Below are 27,856 nucleotides of genomic sequence, written 5' to 3'. Positions count from 1 at the left end.
CCCCTCGGTAAGGGATAATCGTACGACTTACCTCCTTTCACCAATAATCTTAGCATACTCTCCGAAACTCAGATAGATCATTTGAAATCCCTCATCATATCAGACGTCTCGAGCGCTTATAAGGTTGTACGACCTGAATTAGTTGCAATGGTCAAAACCTCCGTATTTGAGAGTGATTGGGGTTAATTGTGACTAAATGTGAGAAACATCTGTCAACTCAATGAACTCAAAAATTCAGGGAAAGACCACGTGAATGGCCAGTTTAAAACGGGCAAACGGCAAAAGCCCTTTGCTAGAAGCCTCGACGGGGTCCACCAATTTACAGTAAGAACTGACGAAGATCCCGTCCGAGCCCAAAGCATCCACTATATCATTTCTAGCTTTGGTGTCCGCCTTGTCCAAATTTTGTCAAATGAGACGCTTTATGTATGTTCATCTCGGAGGAAGTTTTGAGATGCAGACATCGATCGAGCTATAAATGTGGCTGACTTGACTAGGAGATTTCCCCATTCATTGTCGTGACTTATAAGCCTCCATCTGATTTAGTGGCTAACATGCAGCATTTGGGTATCAACGAAGAACTACCTTAGAAACAAAAGAAAGGTTTTCGGAGGCCCGGATGAAGTTAAAAGGTGGAGAGGGAGATTCTTTGACAGTTACCTCTATCGTAGTCTCTAAAACTACTGCGAGTATTGATATTTTGACTAGAATCCAATCGTAATTTGTGTAATTTGCGCACGCATCGTGTGGTTAGTGCAAGGACTAATCATCTTTTTCCTTTAAAATTTTCTAGATCCGACACGGTGGGGAGGATTTAGATCTTTGTCTACGGGGCACAAGGGTATTAATCGGCGATCCAGTGGCCTTGTCATCCATGAATGATGCGTGTGCGCGACCGTAAGATTTTGGGGAGTCGAATGATAGTGTAAGAAAATGTGCAACGATGTGCATGATCAGGGGGCTTTGTGCATCATGAAGCTCAACCTGGAAAGTTTGCTCCGTTGTCTTCATCAACGAGGAGAAGGACAAAGTCGTACAACGTAAGTCCTCAGTAAATATTATAGTGCGTGTGTCGAAAATATCGTATTGTTAAAACCAAAGTACTAGATTCTGAATCCTAGCCATCATCTCATTAGACTCAAGAGAAGAAAACCGTTGCGCTTGTAGCAAGGCTTATCCATGAATTTCACGTGGCGATGATGAACCTCCTTGTTGTGGAAAGACATAATCTTGGATCTGGATGGGTCTAACTTAAATTCCTGCTAAGATTATTCGAATCTTGGATCTTTCCGATGGGATCAGTTCGTGTTCGGGGAATATGTCACCAGGAGGATCATCACCCATTTTAAAACCCCCCCCTGGTAATAGCAGTCCTCATATGATTTGGATCTTCAAGGCAGTAATGATTGTAGACATGATTGCATCCTGTTTTCTTTAGTGGTTTATTTTATATCAAAGAATCGAGATAATCTCAGGTCTCAGGTCTCGGATGATATTGGAAATGTTGAAAATGGTTCCAAAATTATGACATAACATTGGTCTTGACGTAGTTTAATGGCTCGCTCATATTCTATGATGATGATGCATCGTTTGATCTAAGCCACTAGGGTTCGCTTGCCAGCAGAGAGTGCCATATATACCACGCTCACCGAGTCACCAAAGACATACGTGCGCATCTACTTCTGCGAGCGTAGACGTTGAAATCCCCACAGGCGGTAAGGTAATGATGGTGTTGGCCAAGACTCAAGAGGTAAGACCGTGGATGGATGGATAGATGGAAGCGGATCGCTTGGGTGTGGGATCCCGAAACATGCAGCTGTCAAAATATTTACTGGAGCCCTCCAGATTCTCAATTGTTTGAGGGCTGTTCTGAATTGAAATCTGAAGGTATCTACAAGGATTTAAATTGCTTAGGAAGAGAATATCCAACAATCTGAAGCAATACTCTGCTGGAAATCTGTGAGAGATCCGAGCTTTGAAATGTTCAACGTTTTTCCGTAAATGTGGACACTTCGAAAGTTCAAACTTCATTTTGGGTTCTTTGCGGCACAACTATAAAGTTTGACTTCCAACTTTTGGATCAACAAGCTGAATGAAAATCCTTCTGGTTCATCTTGGCAAGGGAGCCTTTTGGACACTGTGAGAGGCTAAACTTGCAGTATCTCCGTCGGCAAAGTACTTCGATGTGACGAATTGGGATTATTAGACAGCAGCACAACGATAACCGCGGCCCCAAGCTGTCAGGGGTGAAAATATGCCGATGTCTGAATTAGGAAGATCTTCAATGCAATCTCTGTATCATCAAGGGTTTGAATACCAACAAAGGAAAAGAACTGTTAGTGCCGAGTCCCAAAATGGCCGACGTGTTATGAGAACAATTTTTCTTAGTGCATGAGTGCATGAATTTGTGACTGCCGTGATAGGTTTCATCGAAGCAATCAGTATTTTTGAGGTTGATAAGTAGCAGTATGCGAGTATAGCACCCTAGAACCTGCAGTTAATTAGTGAATGTAACACATTCGCCCTCCAGATTTAGTGAGAATTCTAGGCTATGGCCCATGGCCTCATCCCTTTTTTCTATCAGCCGACGTTTTCTTCGCAAAGCTCACCGTGAGACCATTAGCATTAAAAAGCTTGATGGCTGTAGAGGGAAAAATTAAAGTTAGCGATATCATAAATGGAAGTGATCTGCCGTGTAGCCTTGTAGAAATTGACCTCTATTCTGTGATGGATAGACCTAAGAGATTTGGGGAGATTTCGGCTGAAAGGGGGCGAGCCACTATGTGCTCCTCAATGGAGCATTCAGAATTTACGAGAACAAATGTTTTATCCTAGACATACATGTGGAGGAAAAGATCCAACGTTCCAGCTTCTGTAAGAATAGAAGGTGAGATGAACAAGATTGAACGAAGTGGGCAAAGGCCCTGGTGTGTTCGTGTTCCATGGCAATGGCGAAGGCGGCAAGTTGCGGCAAGATATGGCGACTACCCGAATCTATGATGAAATGAAGTTGGTGGCACAAAGGCAGGTTGTACAATATGCAAATTGAGGATAAATAACATGCACTTGTGATTTGTCCGTCAGCATTTGATACGGATCATGGTCACCTACTGGATAAGTAGGTGAAGATAATCACTAAAGGGTTAACAGAATACGATACGTATTGAAGTGGGGACAAGCAGGAAAAAGTCACTGTACATTATAATCCAAGTAACACGATCTCACAATTTGTGGCCGCGTATCTGGATACTGCACGTGGTGCAGTAGGAGATGTAGGAGATGTAGGGATTTGGGAATTTGATAGGCAACAATGCCAACGATATAAAATACCGGCACTGCTTGCTGTACGATGCACCAGATGTAGGTATCATGCTTACGTGACTTCTATCTCATCGAGAGATGGCCACGAAGAACAGCCAAGTAATTGTAAGACAGAAAAATGAGTGCATCATCCAGGGTCCCGATCTAGGGTGCATTAGTGCAGGGTGATTTGCTGGGGCCACCCACGAATAAATGGCCATTCCATCTGTACTGTAGATTTTAAAGCTCGTAGCGAGTTGCAGGCTGGTAACGATCGGAAAACTTTAAAATGGCGACGGGATTATCGCAAGTAAAATGGGATTCGTGATAGGTAACAATATGAAGACATATATGTAAGGTATTTGTAATGATAAAACTGGCGATCGGCCCCTGAATGTGATCCAGAAGTACAGATCTCAGTGATGATCTCGGCGATGTGATACGGGGACTTCTTTGGAGATTTGATTTTGTTCCCAACGGTTCGTGCCATAAAAATAGGTATCACTAGTAGCTGGTTAGGTAGATATGCTTGAACTTGAACTTGAGCTACGAGATAACGCCACGGATTTACTCCGATGTTGTCACAACAATAAGCGATCATGATCGCGAACAATTAGGGTATGTAGCATATATCTCACTTTGAGTTTAACGTCAAATCCGGTCTAAAGATTGGCCTACCTCGCCTACATCAGATCGGACTTCATCAGGGAAAACTCTTGTCTCAGGCACTATGACTAGATTCATTGCTACCCTATTAAGATATTATACCATGTCATCTACATTATGATCACAAGGCGATTAAGTTACCGGAGAGAAATATACTTGGATTCTCCTTCGACACTCGTTTTTCTATAGGGCTATTGATTGTTCATCCCACGCGAGCAAAATTTACAAATGAAGGGGCTATGGGGTCAACCTGCGGAAGTCAATCTATGGAATGTTTAATTAATTTAAACATTCTCTCTTCTTGTGACTGATAATGTTCCTGGTCTCTGCGAGCCCTGCACACTTTCACAGCCATTATCATATTCGTCCTCGAGACTTTTATACGCTATGTCAAATCCCCTACTAGTTGGATTTGTTTCATCACTCTTCTGCCATTTTCACCACCCCACGACCCACAAATGAACCCCTCCCATCTATCTTTCTTCTCTCCCAGACCCTCCACTCACCCATTACTTTGGAGATCCATATTAGCAATATGGGCCGACCCATGGTAAACGTGTGCAAGGATATGCAGTCTGCCACATCCACGCATCTCAATTATCATCCCTGCTGGCTCATCGTAAACTCGCAAATCTCAAGATTAGCTCGCCCTCGTCTGGTCAAAAGACATTCGGATTTTATTAGATGCCATATCGTTCGTCCACTTTGAATAACGACCCACCTCCGATTCAACCTAGATGTTGGTTAATCTGGATCTAGATACAGATTGATACAGATTTGTAAGGCTAACTCATCCATGGTAATCCGAAATACTACTCGATATAGATCTGATTTTCTCTCCAACTAGCTGCTGCTAGCTGGCAGATTTTGCCTGTAACAAATCATAATATTAATAAGAGAACATCGATATGATCCCTCCCACCCACTCATCTCCTTTGTCGATAGTGCCTTATTCTTTCCTGCTTTGCCGCTACTACCTTGATCCTTGGCGACGGTTTGGGTTCGCCTTAGCTACGACTCTGTGCCTTCCTAATCTTCGATCCCCATCCATTATTATCATTAATATTTAGCCATGACAATATCCATCTCACAGTCGAACCTAAAAAAGAAATTATACCCAAGTAAAAGTACCGGAAACTAACAGATCTCCTCCCTTAGACTAGCTCTATAAGGCTAAGAATCTCACAGCTAAACCATCACTAGCTTGACAAGTGACGGCTCGAATCCGCTCGATCAAAAAGTTAGTAGGTTTGTAGGTAGCACAGCACGATGCTGCCGCTTCCTCCCACTCATCCCGCTCCACTAACTTTATCTCTAGTCACAACCACAACTACGGCCACAACTACAATTAGTCCTACTCTTCTCACGATTTACCAAATATCTCTTATTCAGCAGTTCAAATAAACTTGACTTATTATTCCATCTACATTCTTACTTGCTTCTTTTCATCTTTGCCGGCTTCCCAACCTTTGTGCTTCTTCTCTTATACTCCTATAGTTATCCTATCATTTGCCTTACCAAACTTCGAGAAGCTCACCTGCCCTGCTGTGTACCTCGTTCCTCCTTCCACACTTCCACAAGCTTTCACACCGAGCGAAACCCTAATCGAGCAAGGAGTTAGAGCAAGCAGCCTTCACACGGTCACAGTCTACTGCTTTCTCTCTTCCTTTCTTCACTCCTCCCATTCCTTCGACATCATCGAAACATTGATCTTAATCTTTGCTCACGAAACACACCGTACGGTTTTGCAATCCTTATACTTGGAATTTCACATTCAACCTAATCAACACAGACGCAGAGTCAATTGGTCCAATTTTCGCCTTTGGTTCATGGACCTAGAGCTTTTATCTGGATTCTAAACCTCTATATAGCTACAGAAAACTTCTGATTCAAATCGAAAAAAAGTCTCACTAGAATCAGACGGGCCTTTCCCCTCCAATCTCCCCTCTGTGTAATTCAGCCTCATTCTGATCGAATGAATATATCGGGATAGCCGCGCTCAATTCAAATTCTTGGAACGAATCTGCTGGACGTTCTCACCATTTTCGCCGCTCAAAATAAACTACACACACAAAAACTTGTGGTTGGCAAAAAGGCCCACTCACGTAACGCATCAATTGCCTCACTTTGAGACCTTTGATAGGAACAGTCGACAGCAATCGATCGAGTGTATATACATAGCCACGAGCCATAAAACACAAGTTCAACTTCTATAATAATTCGATCCTCGGTCGTCGGATTTTAGCTAGGGCAATCTGGAAGGCTCAAATCCTTTCTTTCAGCCGCACAACAATTAACTGTTCTGCTTCTTCATCCTCATAATCGATTTGCATTCCGGCCAGTGATCAAGCAACGCCAAAGAAATAGTGCGGAAATACTCGAGCTGAGGGAGATTCGTAGATGCTTAGGTGAACAGGTGTTACAGTAGCACAAACGTCGGAACCGGAAGAGCACGATATCATTCCACGCATGTTTCCGGGCATCTAATCTGTTCAGATTCGAGTGAAATATTTCCCAGATCTTACAATGGAGGGTGCGGAAAGTGGCAGTAGGTCAAGGTCAGTTCTTCTTGTCTCATTAAGACCACTGCATTCTTTTCAAGCTAGTGCAAGTTCAAAACAACACAAGCTGACATTCATATAATATTAGTGGCATCCTCTCCATCATGAACCGTGAACATATCGAGCGTATAAATACCGACACGAGATATATACAATCAAATCCAATGGCTGCACCACCGACTGCCAGTCCTGCCTCCGCCCACTACCCAAACAGTGCACCATACTCCGCAGGATGGCCCAGTACTTCACATAGCGGCTTGATATCTCCTCCAGAGTCGCGGAGGACGTCGAATGACAAAGCGCATCCGCATCCGCTGCAGACCAGCACTCATCGACAATCTTTGCCATCGATACAGGAAGCTCTGAGCAGCACTTCTACCAAGCCTGGTCCTTATGCTTCCCCTGTATCCGCCTCTGCACCACCATCGCATCCGCAAAATGCCTATGCACAATCGCAAGTGCTGCCACCACCACGAACACATGAGCAGGGCGGAGGATTTCAGTCATCTCAATCGCGGCAACCTTCACCTCCGATGCCTATTCAACCACCGCCTTTCTCACGCCCAGATTTAGATTCAAGGAGCTTCGCGGAGCCGAGGAGACCATCGTTGTTACATCCTTCTATTCCACAACCTCCACCTGCAAATTCATACGCACCGCCTAGATATGAGGCTCCTAGGTATGAACAAGAGCCAAGAGCCAGTGAAAGATTTGTTGAGAGGTCAATGAATGACTATGGCCAACCATCTCCTTTACACAATCAACATCCATATGGAAACGCTCCAGCGCAACCGGTCCACCCTTCTCATCCTCCACCCCATGCGCAAGGTTATCCTCAACCACCTTATCCACCACGGGATGAAAGAGATTTAGGCGGTGCCGGGTTTAAGAATTATAAGACCCAACCCGAGCCATTCAATCAGGGCTTAAAGCGACAGCTTGAGGTGTGGGACGTTGATAATAATTTAGCTCAAGTTTGTCATCCGCTCTTTTCATTTTTAGTCCAATTCGCTAACTAATCAACCAAAGATCAACGTTTCTAGCACTACTTTACAGGATTGGTCACGTCATTTCCACGCAATAAGTCAAGAACAACCACGCTCTCACATTGCAATACCGGAAAGATCACCCGACCGCAGGGCCATTGAAGAGATGCTGGTTCACGGTAATCGAGTTGTATCTTGTCTCCACCGCATGTTGGATACTGCTGTGCAGCAGCAGCATGCAGCCGACGAGCAATCTCGCGGTGCCAGATTGGCTACTGATTACGATGATGAGAGCATCTATGGCGATGATAGACACCATCAAAATTTTGGTGGACCGGATAATAAAAAACGTCGAGGAGTACGTATTCACTCGATTTGCCCTGTACAAAAGTTTCTAATAATTGAATAGCGCGCCGCCCCACCAGGCAGATGTCACAGCTGTAACAGAGCGGAGACTCCCGAATGGAGAAGAGGACCAGATGGAGCCCGTACGCTTTGCAACGCATGTGGGTTACATTATGCGAAACTCACCCGCAAAAACACGATGAAGCAGTCACAAGGTTCAACCGGATCATCACTTCGACCCAAATCTTCGGAGGATCATTCACCACGATCATAACCTTTTCAGCAGTACCTACTGAAGTGAAAGATATGCCACCAAAGCATAAATCTAATGTATAAAGTATTCAGCGTTACAGAGCATGAAGATCTTTAGCGATCGTCATCATGGAGTTACGGAGAGTTTTGATTGGAGGATCACGGGAATAGGAAAAGTCGCATAATTACACGTCTTTCAGGGCGGAGAGAACACATATTGGTTTTGTTCGAGGGTCACGCATACCAGGGGCATTTTGGCATTTTGGTACTCACGTTCAAAGAAAGGCTTTTATTTAGTTTTGGTAGCAGAAGCATATGGAAATCTTGCTTCCAGGCGTTTTGGTTTGATTTTGATAGCTACGGCTATGGGTACAACAACGAGTTTTGAGACTCTGGTTTGGCATCCGCATAAGATGGCGTTTTTTTATATTCCCACTTACCAGATGTGGATTTTTGTGTAGCGCTGAAACATGTGGATATCTCGGATCGTGGGATCTGAATTTGGGCTGGGATATCATTTTATACCATTTTATACCATTTTTTTTTTTACCTATTGCTTGTCTTTTCTACAATACATGATTTTGGGCACCTGGTTTCTGGAAGACACGCACATTCTGTTATTGGATTTCTTTTCAGGGGAATCATCATCATGTGGATACCTAGGTACATTCATTAAGATCGAGCTGGGCTTACGGTGGAGGCGGGAACGAAGTCAAGTAAGGATATACATTGTGGAATAGGCTGGGTTGGCTTGGATACTTCAAGAATTGTGAGATTCGGTAGCAGGGGGGGAGGATCCCAATCCAGCAAAAAGGCATGCATCTCAGCGGACGTTGTTCGGAGGCACAACGTAGAAGTGGCTGGATAGAAGGGAACGGAAGGGACGGCTGATCTTGCATCTGAATCTGATCTGATCTAACTCTGATCCTAAGCTCTTATTTTGCTTGTCAGATGAATGGTCCACGGATCGTAGATGGTCTTAGTGGTGTACAAATACTTTTAGACCTAGTTACAATGAAATAGGCTGGGATAAATCAGTAGATAGTATTGGCCAGAGCAAGATAAGACGGCAATGAAAGAAATTAAAACAATGTCTACAAATCTTCCGCTGCCTCATCCATTTTTGTGTATGCACTATGCGCTGTGCGCTGTATTGTGCTGTATCGTGTTGTATTGTGAGTTTTATTTGAAGTTTTTGTGTATGGGAAGGTAAGGTGGGTATCTGTTTGGTGGTGATTATACTCACTGACCTCGATCGTCAGCATATGTGAGACAGGGCCACAGATCGATCCTTTTGAGGCGTTGGGGGATGTGCGCATCGTGAATACAAAATTGGAGCCAAACTCGGGGGACAGGACCAAAGCGGCGGGACCTAGTTCCTTTGACACTGGCGCACAGCCAATTTCGCCGACTGGGATAGGTGTGCAAGCTTGCTTGTTCAGAAGACTATGAACATGTGAAGCTAAGAAGCTAGGATGGTTGTGATGGTTGTGATGGTATAGGCGATGATCACGTGTGGGTGAGGGGGGTGGAGATCGAGAATTTGAGCGCGCAGGGTATGGCAGGGGGTGAGACAAACTTTACAGAATGTGCTCCGTACGGAGAGCTAATGCTATGTTGTAGGTACCGTATATGGTTGTTACCTGCATGCGCTACGATGGTCGGTTTCTGCAGTTTTTCTAGGGGAAATGAAGATGGTCGTGTACATGTTGATTGCAAATTGGGCTTAGATACTACTTCACTTCACTCACTAAGCTGTACGGTATCGTGGGAATGTATCACTACGATAGTGGTAGGGAGCTAGAGCGCAGTGTAGTGATACCTAGATATCTGCAAGCTTTTTGAGATGCATTGCAATTACTTGGCTGTCAGAGAAATGCTATTTGCGTGCAAGTAGATATCTGAATTCCCTGATTTATGGGCACAATTGGTAGAAATGATCGCAGTAGAACATGTGTACTAGATAGCATCATCGTGCAGGTTCTTGATTGTCAGATGCTGTGTGTGCACGAATGAATACGTATCGGTGGACTTATAGATCTCTGAATTGACGTTCGAAGTCTAAGACCACTTGGATATACAAGCATGATTAGCCAGTTGAGATTAGAACATTCTAACTGAGACCAGTCTTTTTCAAGGAGTCATAATTCAGTGTTACTTGAGTGACATTCCCATATTAAAACGAGAAGGCTTTATAAGTATATTGTTGACATGCGTACACGGCATCGTGTGAGGCATACCATCATGACGATAGTATGCTTGATATGTACACAAGTTGAATACCGATGCACATGCAGTTTTAGCTGTGCGTGTAAAGTTGGGTTTCAAGGATATCGGTATATACATTGGTAAATATGCGCATATCCGGATGATGGGCTGCAGAAACGGAGAGGCGATAAAGCTTTACTTTCTGATGTATGTAATGGGATCGATCGGATCGGAGAAGAAGATTCTGTGCGAGGGATGTGCTGTGGTTTTAATGTTGTGAAATGATCTAGTACGGTACAGAAAAATAGGTGAGGGGTAGAATGGTAATCGCTAATAGGAAATTATGTAGTGAAGGGCGATATTGGCTTGTGATGAAGGAGGGCCATAAAATTAAAGAAGTTTGGGCCTTGTATTCGCAATTGATTCATCTGGATAAAATAGGAAATAATCAAAGCTAGTGGACAGGAAAGGTTCCATGAAAATGTGTACATTAATAATAATTCCTTCGCACTTGACACCCAAGTAATTACCAATCAAAACCTTTTCACGGAACTCTTATCAAATCCAAGTGCGATAAACATCAAACAAAAAGAGTTTAGGGTCTCGGATATGAAGGTACACAGCATACATCGTACCTGGGCATATCTACCTGGATAAGCCACACTTAGCGAAGCTATGTAAACTATACCTGAGACTACACACACACTCGCGTATTATACCTGTACTCTTGCATATGCTTTGTAACTTCAGGAAATTAAACGTGATTCTGTAGGCTCCCTAAGTGCAGGTGCAGATGAACACGAGGTTTATCGTATGTAAAGAGACGGTTAGGTGCGAAGCCGGCAATCTGCATCAGGTGGGAACACGTGTCGGTGGAATTTGCGGAGATTTCGGAAGACTTTGAGATCGGGGATCTGAGTTCGTGCCACTTAGCGTTGTACAGAGATACGGTATTTTTGCTGGGGTGATGACTTGATAGGATTAAACTGAGTAATCAACATACTCGTGATCTACTTTGATAGATGTAGTAGATTTTTCTCGGAGATCCGGAATTTGCACTAAATCGTTGATAGATTCTCCGGGTGCATAAATCTAGCGGTTGCATTGAAGCCAATATGTAGGTCGATCCGAATGTATTTCCCGCAGAAGATCAGAGTAGCTGACAGAAACATTCTGGCGTGACGTCAAATCCTTTTCTGGTCATGGATCTTCGACTCTAACAATTCCATGCTTCATGGTAGTATACAGTGTATCTGGACAGTACAACTTGATCTTTCCAAGTGTTAGTATGATATCTGGTAATTAAAGTCAGGTTGCATATTTTTAGACAATCTTCTTGATTCAGTTGTCTCCGGCTCTTCTATTTCCTCGAATACTCCCAATCTCGAAATTGTGTAGATTTACTTTTAGATCGTACTAGATCTACATGTAGTACCGGTGCTACTTTGGAGTTTCCTTCGCCTAAAGTTGATTGACTCTTCGTGTCTTAGATCGTTTGTCTCGGATCTAAGACTTCGACGTGAGTGATTGTTGTCCCCATTGTTGAGCCAGTAAGAATCTAATATATCATAGTAATATGTATCTTGGATCTACCCTTTGAACTGGCTTCAAGGGCAGTGACATCTAGCAACCCAAGAGCACTCTTCGCATATTATAGGGGAAGAATATCAACGGTATCTCTCGCTGCCCATGTTCGATTGGCATGGGTAGCTTTGGCAATAAGTTTGGATTGACTTAGCATTACTTAAAATTAATGATGCTGCCTTCCGAGACCTTATCTCCGCCTCATCTTGGTACTTACTTGCGGCTGTTTGTACACTATAAAACAATCCAATCTTCAAGGTATCGAGATCATTTAGATGTAAATTTCTAAGGGAATAGTTTGACGGGAGAGTACATCCAAGATTCATAGTATTTAAGTGAATATTTTCTAACACGATTGATATATCGCAATGTGCTGAAAATGAATAGCCTGGATAGCGTCGATCATCTGGCTCATCTTTAGCAACAGAGTTGTCGATACACTAAATCTCACCAGGCTGGTAGCTTCCGTGCATACTAGATGCTGTCAAACACCTGGGCTGTGGGTATCTGAGACATCTTTTGATGCTTTTCTGAGCCTGAATTACCAAAAGCCAGATGGAAAGAAGAGTGACGATTTCGGGACTACGAAGTTATTATTAAATGCATAAAACGAACTGTTTTAATCACTTAAGATTTTAAACATGGATCGAGAAACTACTCATACATGAAATGAATCATACTGAATTTTCCCTGAATTTACAGGAACTTTAGGTACCGCGGATTAAATGCAAGATCGGTACCAGAGAATGGAACTTTGGCACAGTGAGCGCCGCAGTTCTATGGGGAAATCAATTCACACTACGTGTTTTAAAGCTTCTCCCACGAACATACGCCAGGGCCAGTGATTAAAGCCTGTTAACGAACTTTATGGGAGAGACAACTTTCAGATGTTACTAGCAATGCCTGTGGCGATTGGCGAAGAGCGGCGTGAGTTGCGCGCCAGTGTATAGGAGCATATGAGCTGAGATTCCCGCGTGTGTGGGCAACGCAGTCGCGCCTTACAAATATGTACTCATTGTACTAGAACAATCAAGTTGGTAAAGATTGCACGAGCGACAATGCTGCAAGTGGTTATTTCAAGCTGGAAAGAAAGTCGACGTTTGAATGTCGATCACACCAAAAGATGAGATGGATATTCGCGGGGCTCAGTGTTTCAGATCATTGACTAACGAATTGATGAACCATGAGAATCTGGCATATGAATTTTGGTTCCTGAATATCTGCAATTTCCTCGCATGTATCGATTCTGCTAGGATTTCCCAAGGTGGTTCTCACATGCCATACTTGGCATGAACTGCCTTTTGAGGCTGATGGGATATCTGTGAAAAGAATCAGGATTTATCCCTAACTTTTCTTTTTTCAGAAAAACCATATATGCCGTGCTGTACACTCTAAAGGTTGTTCAGGCGTGATATCATGGGGCAAAACTCTGCTCTACAGCCTAAGCACTTGCCTGGGAGATACAACAATCATAAAATCAAACGTAGCTCCCGTCGTTCAACCCATGGTATAAAGCGGAGTCACCAGCATTTTACATCTTCGGTTGACAGGCATAGACGGAACCAAGCCTGAATCTCAAAGAAACATCCGATAATCTATATCGTACCATCATCACAATGATGCGGTGGCGAATTTGAAAGGCCCAGAGCCGATAATTAGCTATTCCTTGATAGCTACAAGCGGAGTGATCACCTGTAGAGCTCGTACTGCAGGAATCTCGATTTGAGCTTGAACGTCTCAGAAAAACCTCTATACCATTTCATATTGGCTGAAGAGGAAATCGCAATCTTGAGTATAGTGGTTGAGAGTCGAATCCCAAGAGCATTTCGCCGCCGTCCTAGTTCCTACTGAGTCGAGACGTAAATGACAACGTAGGTGACAAAGTGATATAAGTATCTAGTATTGGATGGCATTCAGAAGGGATTCGACGGTACCGTAACAAGAAGCGTACGATGTATCCAATTCTTGTGGTAATGGCACCTGCGACCAATTGAATTCAATCTTCACTTGATTTGAAGCATCAGCCACACCAGCCACAAGAGGCTCACGCCACCTAACCTTATCCACGCTGCTGCAGCGCATCTGCCCAGACTTCGAGACCGACACCCCACTGTACCATCACAATTAGTAAACAGCCTTACAAATACATCGTACGCTAAATTGGTCTCCCGTTGAGGCTGTCGAGTTTTTCTTTGGAAATCTGTTGGAAGCATCAATGAGGAGAAAGAAGCCATTGAATACCTTCTCTTAAGGGCAAAGTTCGAGTCCGATATTGTAAATCTTACAACTGATAAGGATTGAGGGGATCATGAAGCTGTGATAACGCCGTACAAAGTGGGGGCATCGAGTCCTGGATATAAGGATATAAGGAATATCGCAACGCATTGGCAATCAATTGCGAATTTTCTACTATCCTGACAAACTTTCCGTGTGTCAATCGAGTCTTGAGATATGGGTCTTCTGTAAGTATTTACGGCACAACACTCAACATTCAATTAATGCTAATATGTGTTGTAAGTGCATTAGGAACACCACTCGAGTGGCCGGAAGCCAAACAGAATGCACAAATAGTCAGGGAATGGGGCATACAGGTACGACTCGAGAGGCTGGTTACATGAAGAAATACTTTGCTCATAAGATTCAATATAGCAACTACTAGCGATATGGAACCGAGCGAAAGGGAAGGAGCGAGATGCCCTACTATGGGGTGACGAGGTCAGCAGATACTCATTCATGGATGGAAGATGGTCGCTAAAACATTTTCAGGTCGAATATTTGGTTGTGAACTACAAGGATGATGATGAGAAAGTAACCTTGTCCTTGAGACAGGCAGATATCCTGACCGCGTTAGCCCAAGATGAGGAATTGCGTACGAATGGAGGATGCGTACCAGCATTACAAGACGTCACTAATACCAAGTGGGTCTATTCGATTAAGTTGAGGGAAAACGCTAACAATCCCAAGGGGTAGCGCATTACCGGTTTTCCATCCTGAATTCGGACGGTTTATGCTTGAAGCTACACCTGGGAGACCTTGGGGGATTGGGTTCAAGGACTTATTAGACGTCGAACCTAACATGAAGTGGAGGTGTGTTATACAAACTTGAAAGCGAGTTCATGGAGCTGATGTTGTGAAGGCGTAAGCTTGCTAAAGAGCACATGAATGCTGAAGAGTATCCAATTACTTTGACGACCTATCCTCGATTAGGATCACCCGGCGTATTCACGTCCCCTTTCTTCCCACCTTCTGGAGAGAAATTACGGTCACAATTTGTTCCTGATGAGATTGCTAATCCACACATTCGATTTCCTACTTTGGCAGCCAACATTCGTGCAAGAAGAGGCCAGAAAGTTCAGGTAAACGTACCAGTATTCAGAGATGAGAACACTTCATGGCCTTGGAAGGATCCGACTGTCAATTACGACATGCACAATTGGCCAGAGGACGATGACGTTCGGAATGGTGCTGCTCCTGACAATTTTATTCATATGGACGCAATGGCCTTTGGCATGGGCAGCTGTTGTTTACAAATTACCTTTCAAGCCAAAAATATCACAGAAGGGAGACGAATGTATGATCAATTAAGTCCTCTGGCTCCAATTCTCCTCGCCTTAACTGCAGCAACTCCAATCTACAAAGGCTTCTTAGCCGACACGGATGTTCGATGGAATCAGATCAGTCGGGCTGTAGACGATCGAACTCCAGAAGAGTTAGGAGAGAAGGTTAGTGGAGCTATACTCAATACATACACAACGCTAATTCCTGTAGCCCCTTTTACATGATCGATGGCGCATACCTAAGTCACGCTATGCCTCTAATTCTACGTATATTTCGGAAGATTCGAGGTTACGCAAAGAGTACTTGGACCCAGATCTTGTAACCGATCCCGAAGTCAAACAAGAGCTGATGAATGGAGGCATGGATGACCGATTGGCTACTCACTTTGCCCATCTTTTTATTCGTGATCCGATTGTCATCTTTGCTGAAGATTTGAAAGAACTTGACCTATCCAAGACGGATCATTTTGAGAACCTTCAGTCAACTAATTGGCAACATATGCGTTTTAAGCCGCCGCCAACAGGAAACGACATTGGTTGGAGAGTAGAATTTAGGCCAATGGAAATTCAGATCACTGATTTCGAAAATGCTGCCTTTTCAGTATTCATTGTACTCATCACGCGAGCTATCCTCTCCTTCGACCTCAATTTTTATATACCTATCACTAAAGTAAGTGAAAATATGGAAACGGCACATGCACGAGATGCAGTCTTGGAAGAGAAGTTTTACTTTCGAAAGAATCCATTTCCAACTCGTGCGCCGCGACCATATTCCTCGAATGGTGGGGCGTCTGGTAGAGCATCGGGTACCAACACTCCGCTTAATATTTCAAGGCCACCTACACCATCCGGCCCCGTGGAAGATGAATACGCCCCTATGTCTATCGACGAAATTATGAACGGCAGCAAGAGTGATTCAGAAAATAACTTCCCAGGCTTAATACCATTGGTCGAATCATATCTCGACAGTGTCAATATTGATGTACAGACCAGGTGTGAGCTAGCCTCTTATTTGGATTTGATCAGAAAAAGGGCAGACGGAAGATTGTGGACAGCAGCGAAATGGATAAGAAATTTTGTTGCGGGTCATGAGGATTACAAGAAGGATAGTGTCGTAAACGAAAAGATCAACCATGACCTGATAAAGACAGTCATTGAATTAGGAGAAGAATGCACAAAGGGCGTCCAAAATGTGGAGAAATTTTTGGGCCGGGAGAGATGTGGAGGCTGCTGAAGAAGTAGACAGTATTAAAGCATAAATAGCATTAGAACGATAGTCCTCGGCGAAAGGATATCTGGTCACAATTATTGAGGATGGCCACTGTTAGTCGAAATCTATAGGATTAAATTCATTTCTTACCACACCTAAATGCCTATCCAACACCAACAAAAGCATATCATTTTGAGAATATCGGTTTTCTGTGTTCAATGAGGTATATCTCAAACGTCGAATCGGACTGGGAACCCCCATTCATTTTCTAACACATCTCTTTAGACGAGACACTAACAACAAATATACAACTCGTACGTCTTTTTAAGTTTCTGATACTCAGAATTGATACCCACTAGCTAGCCAGCTACCAACCTACCTGGATTAGTCAGCTGACCATCATGAAGCTTTGGCTGTCTGTATAGGCATTTTCAACATTTCTTATTGAAATTGTGAATGTCGTACAAATGTAAAAAATGACAAATGAAGGTCCATAAATTCCCAAAATGGACAACTATACGCGGAAACAAGAAACCCCGGTCGCAAAAACAAACGCCTCATCCCAACCACAACTCTCTATCTCGCAAGCCCACATCGCTCCTCCACAACTCGTCACTTCCAGTTAGGTTTTTTAGTCTAACTCATCATTTTCGTTCTTCGCCTTGTTTCGTGGACATGGAATACCCTTCAAAACCTGTCACTGACCCGAATACTGGTGGTAGCCTTATCGATGGTCGAAATGGGATTGAAGCGGATCTGATTGCTTTGACGTCTGGGGAAGGACTTAATGAAACTGTAGAGGATTTATGTAGTGATACTTCAGAGTCGAATGTTGAAACTGAGGATGATGATAGCAATGCAGGGGAGAAAGGAGGGAACGTGATAGTAACACCGAGAACATACCAGCTGGAAATGTTGGAAGAAAGTTTGAAAAGGAATGTCATCGTTGCGGTGAGTATGTCTTATAGTATTAATAGTACCTGGTGCTAAGAGTCGTAGATGGATACAGGAAGTGGCAAGACACACGTGTAAGTCTTTTCTTACCTTGGAGTCAAAATTGGAATCGCTTGAGAAGAGATTGAGTTCCAGCTATTGCACTACAGACAAGGTATTTTGAAATCAAGCACTGGTCAACGGTGGTGTCCACATCATGAATCACAACCATGTTTTTCTTCCGAAAGCTTGTTATGACCTGACCATTGGATCATCTAGGGCCGTCCTCCGAATGCTAGCGGAGCTCGAGCGGATGAAGCCCGACAAGGTGAGAAGAAAGTTGTAATCCCTCATTCTGCTCTTGCTGATCTTGTTATTGCAGATGATATGGTTTCTTGCGCCTACCGTTGCGCTTTGTGCTCAGCACCACGAATATCTCCAGCTTAATATTCCCTCGGTTTTGATCAAACTGCTTATTGGTGCTGATGGCGTGGATCGATGGACAGAGCAGAGACAGTGGGATGCGATCTTGAAGGACGTCAAAGTAGTCGTATCTTCCTATCAAGTTCTCTTGGATGCCCTTACACACGGGTTCGTACGTATGGGGCGTCTCTCGTTGATCATTTTTGATGAAGGTGAGTACCATGCACATCACAACTTGCTGAGCGAGACATCTTCTCGAACTCTGCTAAATGGTTACAGCACATAATTGTGTAAATAAAGCACCAGGGGCTAAGATTATGAAATCTTTTTACCATCCGTATAAATCGACATCCCCACTACCTTATATCCTGGGCCTTTCGGCCAGCCCTGTCATGAGATCTAGTCCGCAATCTTTGAGTGATATCGAAGAGACTTTGGATGCCGTTTGCCGCACGCCAAAAATACATCAAGCAGATCTTCGACTTCGAGTAAAGCTGCCACTGCTATCTATAATCCACTACTACCCAGAGCCAAACATCATCATGACGAAGACTGTAGCGAGCCTGAGAAATGTAGTGCAAAGCCTCAACATTTTTGAAGACCCTTACGTTTTGACACTAAAGAGAAGCGACAGCGAAAGAAGTCAACGTGAGCTGGCGAAAGTACTCAAGAGTTTCAAGACATATAGTCAAATTCAATTGAAGTCAATTAACAAAACTAGCAACGAGATTATCCTTGTTGAGCTAGGCCCCTGGGCTGCAGATTACTATATCTCAGCAGTGGTGACGAGATACTTGAAGGCAATGTCGGCAAAAGATACTTTCACTGTTGAAGATTTACAAGCTGCCGAGAAGCTATATATTTCCAAGGCTTTGAGACAAGTCGAAATCTCCCCTTCACTCCTCTCGGGTACAGACAAAATTTCTAACAAGGTTGAAAAGCTACTGGAGATAATTGTGCAACAGAAGCCTCCCTTTTCCGCTATCATATTTGTCCAAGAAAGAGCTACGGTCTCTGTGCTAGCCCAATTATTATCGCATCATCCATTGACAAAAGAACGTTTTAAGATTGGAACCATGGTTGGTACATCCTCACACAGCAATCGTACAGACCAAATAGGAGAGCTTGTAGATATGAAGCAGCAAAAAGACACTTTGTCAAATTTCAAGTGTGGAAAGATTGATATCCTTATAGCTACGAATGTGCTGGAAGAGGGAATTGATGTTCGTGCCTGCAATCTAGTAATATGCTTTAGGTAAGTTTAATGGAAAAACGCTTCACCCCTAGACGCTATATGGAGATGTTTCATCTTTCACGTCCTCTTCATTTTACCATGTAACCTTTGTACCGCATTGTACCCCAAAACATACTCTCATAGGCAATCACTGATACCTTGATGATATAGTAAACCAGCAAACCTCAAATCTTTCATACAAAGACGAGGGCGAGCGAGACAACAAGATTCCAAACTGATTCTTCTTGACGCTTCGGGCGATAAAGTGATAAAATGGCATGAGCTTGAACGAAACATGCGAGAGGAGTACGAAAAGGAAATGCGAGAATTACAGCATATCTACGAAATCGAGGCAGCTGATGAACAGTCGGAAGATGCCAGAATTTTGCGAATAGAAAGCACTGGTGCTCAATTAGATCTTGACAGCGCTTTAGCACATCTCTATCATTTCTGTGCAGTCTTGACAACAAAAGATTTCGTTGATCTCAGGCCCGATTTTATTTACTCCTCCAGTCTGGGATCTAAATATGTTTGGGCAAAGGTCATTCTGCCTGGATCGGTTTCTCAAAGTCTGCGGATTCATAGAAGCCGCAGATCGTGGTTGAGTGAGAAATCAGCTGCAAAGGACGCAGCGTTTGAGGCCTATTCAGCATTATACAAAGGAGGCTTAGTGAACGATAACTTACTACCCTTGATGGTGCATGATAAAGTCATCGATGAGCTGACTTCAAAGCCCGTGGATACACGCGCATCTCTTCTGGAGGTGAAAGAGAGATTAAATCCATGGATTGATATTGCTAGAGCATGGCAAGAGGCAGAACACCATGCTGGAATCGTTCGCACATCGGTTATGAGCTTTAATGGGATGAAGTTGGAACTTTGTCTTCCCATTGAGCCACCAGCAATACCCCCGTTGAAGCTTTACTGGAATTCTGATACTGAGTTCTTTGTTGACTTTACAAACGATATCGAAATTGGCACCAGCGAGAATATGTTAGCGCAGGCCTTGAATGATACAAATCTATTATTATCAGATCGTGGTCGTAAAGTTCATATCCAGTCACGTCGAACAGTTGTGCAATTTATCTTGCTTCAAGATGTGGGCTCACTCAGTTCAGATTGTGTTCCAGTTGATCCTAATGGTAGTATCAAAAATACAGGTTTCATCAGAGAGGTCGGCAAGCTAGAATCGCCCTATGTCTTTGAAAAATGGTTGCCCAGTAAGCCACCAATCAATCAAGTCAAAATTCCTTATCCAGACTATTCAGATGCACCAGAAGACGTCCCACATCTAGCTGTGGTTAAAGTAAGTCGCCGTGCAGACTTTTTGCACAAGGTACAGAATGAAAAACCCTCATCCTCTTCGAAACAATTTTCCTCTGTCCTCCCTGCTTCGAGATGTGTGCAAGATGTTATGTCCGCACGGTTGTCTCAGTTCGGCATGATGATTCCTTCCATCACACACCACATTGAGGTGCAACTCGTCGTAGACCGTCTATCTAGAACCATTCTCAGGGATCTCAAGATTAGCGACCGGAGTCTTATCCAGACCGCTCTCACACATGCTGGTTACTCATCAGACTCGAATTACCAACGTCTCGAATTTCTAGGCGACTCGATTCTCAAACTGTGTACGTCGATACAATTGGTGGCAGCGCATCCAGATTGGCACGAAGGATATTTGTCGGCTAAGAAAGATCGTATCGTGTCCAATTCACGCTCATCAAGAGCGGCGGCTGAACTCGGTCTGGATGAGTACATAATGACCAAGAAATTCACCGGTGCAAAATGGCGTCCATTGTATGTCGAAGATCTGGTCGTCACAGAACCAAAAACCAGAGAAATGTCCTCTAAAATCCTTTCCGATGTTGTGGAAGCACTAATCGGCGCATGCATGGTTGATGGCGGCATTCCCAAAGCCCTCAAATCTCTGCAACTATTCTTCCCCGAACTCGACTGGCTCCCTCTAGAAACCCGACAAATGTCACTCTACCAACAAGCTCCCGATAATCTCCACCTCCCTATCACTCTCCGCCCCGTCGAACACATCCTCGGCTACACCTTCACCAAAAAATCTGTCCTCGTCGAAGCCATGACGCACCCCTCCTACACCGGCGGCACGCAATCTCTCGAGCGCCTCGAATTCCTTGGCGATTCTATCCTCGACAACATCATCGTTACAGCCATGTGGTCGCACCCCACTCCCCTCTCCCACTTCCACATGCATCTCCTGCGCTCGGCGCTCGTCAACGCGGACTTCCTCGCCTTTCTCTGCATGGAAATGAGTATCCACCAAAACGTCACCCATCTCACCGAAGAAAGCAATCACCGCATCCACGAATCACGCTCGCGACGGCGCGTCTCCCTCGTGAATTTCCTCCGTCATTCAAGCGTGTCTTTTTCTATCTATCAAAAAGACGCTCTGGCGCGCCATGCGGAGCTGCGCGAACAGATTCTCGAGGTGATATATACCGGGGATAGATTCCCCTGGGCCCTATTATCGCGACTGGATGCGCGGAAATTCTTCTCCGATATGATTGAGAGTTTGCTGGGGGCGGTGTGGATTGATAGCGGCTCGATGGAAGTGTGTACGCAGTTATTGGAAAGAATGGGAGTTCTTAAATACATGCGACGGATCTTGAAAGAAGGAGTGCGGATTATGCATCCGAAGGAGGAGTTGGGTATAGTTGCCGATTCTGAAAATGTCAAGTATGTTCTGCGGCGTGAGAAGATGGGTGGAGATGCTACGAATGCGGATGATGGTGCAGATGGAGAGGTGCGCGCGGAGTATCGATGTACGGTATTCGTGGGCGGGGAGGAGATTGTAGAAGTGGGGGGTGGAGTGAGGAAAGAGGAGATTCAGGCGAGGGCTGCGGAGGAGGCGGTGCGGATTTTGAAGGCGAGGGGTCATGGAAGGGGGAATGCGGGGGAGGGGAAAAAGAGAAAGTAGGTTGATAAAGAGAGGGCATCTGTAAGAGAGGAAGGGAAAATTAAGAGGGAGGATAAGATGGATCTTGATTAACTTATTCCTTGTTATCAGGCTATTACTTGTGAATTACAGTTGCCACTACTACCTGGGTATGTATGTTGATCTATACATAATCATAAGATAGCACATCAAATGAAATAGTTTAATGGGTATTTTTTTGGATCTTCCAGTATTTTTTAAGAAATGAACTAGTAAACTAGCAATAAATCTGAAAAGCTTCCGGACTGTTAAAAAGTCTCCGGGTCGAGAATATCATGAAAACCCCAAGTATTCACCTGGGAGCCAAGATCAACAAATGATCATCATATTACAGTATCATCTATGCGGTGATTATGCCAAGCGAGCCGCTAGTTCTTGGGGATGGAGCACTAGGAATAGGGGGCCGGATTGCCATATCCTTATCAAGATCTAGGTTGTATCGATATGATAGATTAATGCAATGTAGAGCTCAAAAATCATACGCCACATGACGGGTCACTATTGGCATGCACGTTTCTGCGGCACTTTAGCAAATAGTTGTGAATTATAGAGTCTATATCTTTAGTAGCTAGCAATAAGACGGATGGTTCAGACACATTCCGCCTTCTCTTTACCATTCTCCTTCTCGTATTCATATGTCATAACTGCAAAGGAACGCTGTATCTTAGATTGTACTAAGAGGTCTCCAGCTTCGACAACCAATTGATGATCATCATAGTTTGAACCATTGCAACTTTCTCCCCATATCTTTCTCCATCAGTACTACTTGCCTGAATAGTTAGATTCCAAAGTCGAAGGATATCCATGTGTTTGTCAGGGGTAATTCTGTTTAGCTCGTCCTGGTATTTCCATATCTCCATATTTCCCTCATTACCGGATTGCTTTGAAACGCCGTAGGCAGTAGGACCAAGAAGAAGTATCGGAATATTGCGTTCAGCGCCGTTGGTAATACCTATCCACTCATTTATTGAATCGATGGCGAACTTCATATCGTGAGAATATTTATGGCCAAGAGAAAAGATCACCGGAGTAGGTCGCCAAGGATCTGGTTTTTGGTATGCTAATGACTTAAAGGTAGCTATAGCGGCGGACGACGCAGGTGTAGTCGTGAATGGTATGTAAGCATGGGGGATTCCTGATTTTTATGTTAGAGTGCTGTCTTACAAAAAATCCAAATAAGCCTTACTTTGACACGCGTACGGGCTTCCTTTTGGGTCATTCGCTTCGTTTGTAACGACTTCCTCGGAATTCTTCACAGAATATCCGAGACAATTATTGTCCAAGAATTGAGCATCGCATTTACATACAATCCTCTCATCGTCTGTCATCAACCATTCTTGAAGGCCGCCGTGCGATATATCCTCTCTTAGAAAGACGTTGAGAGCAGCATATATAGTTTGCGCAGTCTCATCACCAAGGAACACAATAGCGCTAAATCTTTCGAGTATCATACATATTTCGGAAGTCGAAAACCATCGATATGTGCAACCTATATAGATTAGTGACAATCTCAAAAAGGGAAAAGAGTATATTCCTACCTTTGCCAACATATGGTTCATCGAATCCATGTCTACCTCCACTGCTCAAAGCTTCGAGAAGTGTTGCCCTGTTTTTGCAGAAGGGTGAGACGTTCGATTTGGTGGGGTATGGCACATGATAGATATCTGATTGTATGATTCCACAGTCTTTGCTTCCTAGATACTGTTTGATGGCACTTCTCGTAGTTAGAACGGCTGTTTCCTTGCCCAATTGAAGACATTACCTTTCTCCAGGCCCAATCACCTTCAGTTTAGATGAGACCACGACATTATCAGATACAAATCCCTTGAATGGAGACCAGACTGCATAAATGAAGACAAATACGACTAGACATATGCCTCCGAGACGGTAGTTGCTTGAAGAAATCATTACCGGCTTAATGAAACTTGATTTTATGGAAGATATCGTAAGCTGCAATTGACGATAATTTCATCAAAGGGATCTTGTCATTCTGGTACTATTTGTTTTCTTTCGAGAAAGAAAAGGAAGATTGACGTTGAAGTGGGCAGGTAACCTTACGGGTAGTTACATCTTCCTGGTTGAGTTATCAAATCGTGCTTTCCCCGTTTGTTATTTTTGTGACACGTCAAAAGGTCGCCATATTCCATGGTTGAAGATGTCGGATTCACACTTTGGATGAAAAAATGGTTTGAAAGAGCAGCCAAAACTTTGGATGTTCACTTCTTATGCCGGAATCCCTTCATCTTTCATCCATCTCTCGTCCTTCTTTCTCACATCCTCAATCCCTGTTCTCCATTCCCCATTTCCCATTTTCTAGTTCTGATCAGGTCGATCTTCCAAAACAAAGTAGAAATATCAACACTGAAATAAGTCGCTCTTTACACAGAGAAACGTCGATATGAGTCCTCGACGTGAGTTCTAAATTCAATACCATCTCATCCGTCTCTTGCTCTTTGCTTTTTTCGTTTTTCGCACATAACATTGGCGTGAAAGTCTAGACTATAGATGCGTCACGTGTTTCATGCCCCCCAGAAGAGCCCAAGGAAAAGTCGAGAGAATAAATGTGTGTTCCAAGACTCAGCTCATTCAAAAGGTCAAAGTTTGTCTGCCTACCAATTTCCTGTCAATGCCTTTCTCCTTTCTCTTTATTTTCTCCGCCAATTACAATGGCCAGTATACTTCCCGCAAGTATCCGTAAGATTGAGTTTTCCGGATCTGTCCATGGGTTAACATCCGAGGTAATTTCGATGCTTGATGTATAGAAGATGGCGACACGCATGTTGTGAAAAGAAGATTGACATCTTTCTTCCCAAGACCATTAGGTTGACTCAGCTGCCAATGCCAATAGACGGTGTGGTTAAAGATGGTGTGTGTTGTTGGACGACGTGATATGTAAGTTCAGTTCAGCAAGCGACACCAAAGAAAGATCCGAAATACCTTTCTAGCAAGGGCGGGGAAATGTTCGAGGACAAACAGCGTTGCAACGTGGGTGATATATGGTGCATCGTCGGTAAGGTTATCTCGGTCGTTCGGAAACAAGGGGGATGATGGGGGAGCTTTCGGTACTCAGAGACACGCATCCATACATATACATACATGCCATGCCTACCTAGTAGTCTTCTTCCATTTGCTGCAGATTGATCTTGTACCGGTAACATGGCACTTTTTCATATGATGAGAACATGACTATTAGTTCGATCTAATCATTGTACATGTGCACACGATCAATTTTCAAATAGAGAAATAGAGAAAAAATAAGATTTGGATTTGTTTGCAAACAATCAATTGATACCAGTTCTTTCTTTCTTCTCTCCATCTCTATCTACCTTTACTGTCTCCAATTGTCAATTCACCAATCAGCGCCTTCGTTTTGCCTCGGTAGCATTTGGTTAGCTCTGCGTCATCTGAGTAAAGGTACTCACTCAACTCCCAGGATATCACGAACGCGGGGAGAAAACTCAACAATTGTTCAAATATTGTAAAGATTTCAATACCGCCAACCACAGCTAATGTTAGACTGAAATATTAGACAATTGAAAGGGTTAAGATTACATTCAAGGGGCCCTAGGGCCAAAGGAATTAAACAAGATGTCGTGGAAGACAACTGAGATGTTGATGGATACCATCAAACATTATTCACATTTCCCAGCTACGGGTGTGAGTCTGAGGCAGATGGTACAGTTTGGAGAGAGGCCATCTACAGGTAAGCTATCAGATTATATTCTGGGGACTGGGGAGATTCTGCTATTGTTCCCAAGCTAATAAAGTCTTGCTCTACAAATAGGTACACTTTTCCGAGCATCACAATTCCTCTCGGAAGAACTTCCAATACGACTTGCGCATCGAGTGCAAGAACTATCAGACTTGCCAGATGGCCTCAATGAGATGCCCTCAATCAAAAGGGTGAAGGATTGGTATGCACAGTCATTTGAGGTATGACTCTTTATCCACCCACAAATGCCTGCGTGAATTGACATGTGAAAGGAAATTACCACACTCCCTCGACCACAATTATCGTCAGATGTTAAAGAAAGACTTATGAAGCCTGCGAAAATAAATGGAAAGCCATCCAAGATTCTTGCGGAAGCAACACAAAACCCGAGCGTAATGAGGGGCAATACAGCTCTAATGGAAATGGAAAAGGAAAAGAATCAAAGTCGGCCGCAGCAAGAAGATATTTTGCCACAGTAGAAGATAGTACCGACTGGCCCCCAGAACTTCACGATTATAACCAGAGATTCGCACAAACCCTTAATCATATAAAGAGGCGGCACGATGGAGTTGTCACAACCGTCGCGCAAGGAATACTCGAATATAAGCGGAAACGGCAACGCATGCAGATCGATAATAACATACAATCCTTCCTCGACCGTTTCTACATGTCCCGTATTGGCATCAGAATGCTCATTGGACAACACATAGCACTCACAGATCAAAGTCACGATAAAGATCCTAATTATGTAGGCATTATATGTACAAAAACCAATGTTCGAGATCTTGCGGAAGAAGCAATCGAAAACGCTAGATTTGTCTGCGAAGACCATTACGGGCTCTTTGATGCGCCAAAGATTCAACTCGTGTGCCCTCCAAACCTTCATTTTATGTATGTACCCGGCCATCTCTCGCATATGCTCTTCGAAACTCTCAAAAATTCCCTTCGAGCTGTTGTCGAAACACATGGACAGGACAAACAAGATTTTCCCGTCACAAAAGTCGTCGTCGCGGAGGGAAAAGAGGATATTACTATCAAAATCTCAGACGAGGGTGGCGGAATACCTAGAAGTTCTATACCTTTAGTTTGGACCTACATGTATACTACTGTGGACAGTACACCTAGTCTAGATCCAGATTTCGATAAGAGTGATTTCAAAGCTCCAATGGCAGGATTTGGTTATGGTCTTCCGATCTCAAGATTATATGCTAGATATTTTGGAGGAGATTTGAAGTTGATTAGTATGGAGGGGTATGTTTCACAAGTTTTTTAATATTCCTTTTCCTACAAATATGCAATGAACTAACCAGCACTACTACGAAATAGCTACGGAACAGACGTATACCTTCACCTAAACCGACTTTCCTCGAGTTCGGAGCCTCTCCAATAACAATCAGCAGTCATGAGGGATACCTGGAAAACACAGTCCTCTCCCGATATTGGCGGGGCGCGAGCTAGGGGGGGAGACGGTATATCCCGAGGATTGACGCTGGGTCTAGGACATAAACAAATGAATTTGAAATTGGGCAAAGGAAAGGCAGGAATAGGAATGCGAGAGGTTTCGGAACGGAAACAGGTCGGCGATGCGGAAAGTATGATTAATGAGGGAAGAGGAGGGAGTGGAATGGAAGGAGTCTTTATGGGTGAAGGAGGGGAGGTTTAGAGGAAGAGAAGAGCATAAGGAAAATGGGGTTGTAGACAAGAAAAGAGGTGTGAAAACTTGCGGCGATACTAGATTGAGGGGGTTTAGATCGGATGGCATGGGATGGGATGGGTGGAATAGGGGAAGAAAGAGAAATGATGGAGTTGGTTGGAGACTTTTGTATATATTTGGATATGCACAACACTGTGTTTATCCCCTTTCATCATGAAACGTGGATGATTTTGAATCTCGAAACCTCGAAACTTGAGAGCGAG

General features: G+C 43.7%; 6 protein-coding genes across 6 annotated transcripts; 4 read left to right on the top strand and 2 right to left on the bottom strand.

Moving 5' to 3' along the window:
- Window positions 1-6,313: 6,313 nt before the first annotated feature.
- Bfra_003632 (putative gata-type sexual development transcription factor protein) lies at window positions 6,314-8,132 on the top strand (the record flags this gene model as incomplete). The annotated part of the gene is made up of 4 exons (XM_037334038.1): window positions 6,314-6,524; window positions 6,616-7,501; window positions 7,557-7,871; window positions 7,923-8,132. The coding sequence occupies exons 1-4, from the start codon at window positions 6,493-6,495 to the stop codon at window positions 8,130-8,132; spliced, it is 1,443 nt and encodes a 480-aa protein (XP_037194125.1). The 5' UTR covers window positions 6,314-6,492.
- Window positions 8,133-11,724: 3,592 nt separating this feature from the next.
- Bfra_003631 (uncharacterized protein) lies at window positions 11,725-12,059 on the bottom strand (the record flags this gene model as incomplete). Its single annotated transcript, XM_037334037.1, has 3 exons — window positions 11,725-11,876; window positions 11,912-11,960; window positions 11,991-12,059. 3 exons carry the CDS (start codon window positions 12,057-12,059, stop codon window positions 11,725-11,727), a joined length of 270 nt encoding a protein of 89 aa, XP_037194124.1.
- Window positions 12,060-14,221: 2,162 nt separating this feature from the next.
- On the top strand, window positions 14,222-16,693 carry Bfra_003630 (putative glutamate-cysteine ligase protein; the record flags this gene model as incomplete). Its single annotated transcript, XM_037334036.1, has 7 exons — window positions 14,222-14,364; window positions 14,421-14,493; window positions 14,552-14,617; window positions 14,669-14,820; window positions 14,867-14,989; window positions 15,039-15,624; window positions 15,671-16,693. The coding sequence occupies exons 1-7, from the start codon at window positions 14,354-14,356 to the stop codon at window positions 16,691-16,693; spliced, it is 2,034 nt and encodes a 677-aa protein (XP_037194123.1). The 5' UTR covers window positions 14,222-14,353.
- Window positions 16,694-17,152: 459 nt separating this feature from the next.
- Bfra_003629 (putative dicer-like protein 2 protein) lies at window positions 17,153-22,209 on the top strand (the record flags this gene model as incomplete). Its single annotated transcript, XM_037334035.1, has 6 exons — window positions 17,153-17,620; window positions 17,669-17,697; window positions 17,882-17,930; window positions 17,985-18,237; window positions 18,305-19,280; window positions 19,431-22,209. 6 exons carry the CDS (start codon window positions 17,153-17,155, stop codon window positions 22,207-22,209), a joined length of 4,554 nt encoding a protein of 1,517 aa, XP_037194122.1.
- Window positions 22,210-22,901: 692 nt separating this feature from the next.
- Bfra_003628 (uncharacterized protein) lies at window positions 22,902-24,135 on the bottom strand (the record flags this gene model as incomplete). Its single annotated transcript, XM_037334034.1, has 4 exons — window positions 22,902-23,362; window positions 23,414-23,716; window positions 23,766-23,941; window positions 23,990-24,135. The coding sequence occupies 4 exons, from the start codon at window positions 24,133-24,135 to the stop codon at window positions 22,902-22,904; spliced, it is 1,086 nt and encodes a 361-aa protein (XP_037194121.1).
- A 1,680-nt stretch (window positions 24,136-25,815) lies between these two features.
- On the top strand, window positions 25,816-27,602 carry Bfra_003627 (putative pyruvate dehydrogenase kinase protein; the record flags this gene model as incomplete). The annotated part of the gene is made up of 4 exons (XM_037334033.1): window positions 25,816-25,930; window positions 26,012-26,141; window positions 26,351-27,180; window positions 27,340-27,602. The coding sequence occupies 4 exons, from the start codon at window positions 25,816-25,818 to the stop codon at window positions 27,600-27,602; spliced, it is 1,338 nt and encodes a 445-aa protein (XP_037194120.1).
- Window positions 27,603-27,856: the final 254 nt, after the last annotated feature.

The sequence above is a fragment of the Botrytis fragariae genome (genome assembly GCF_013461495.1).
Source record: "Botrytis fragariae strain BVB16 chromosome Unknown tig00000045, whole genome shotgun sequence".
Lineage (NCBI taxonomy): Eukaryota > Fungi > Ascomycota > Leotiomycetes > Helotiales > Sclerotiniaceae > Botrytis > Botrytis fragariae.
The sequence above is the reverse complement of the archived record's forward strand: the minus strand, read 5'-3'. Positions and strand labels throughout refer to the sequence as shown.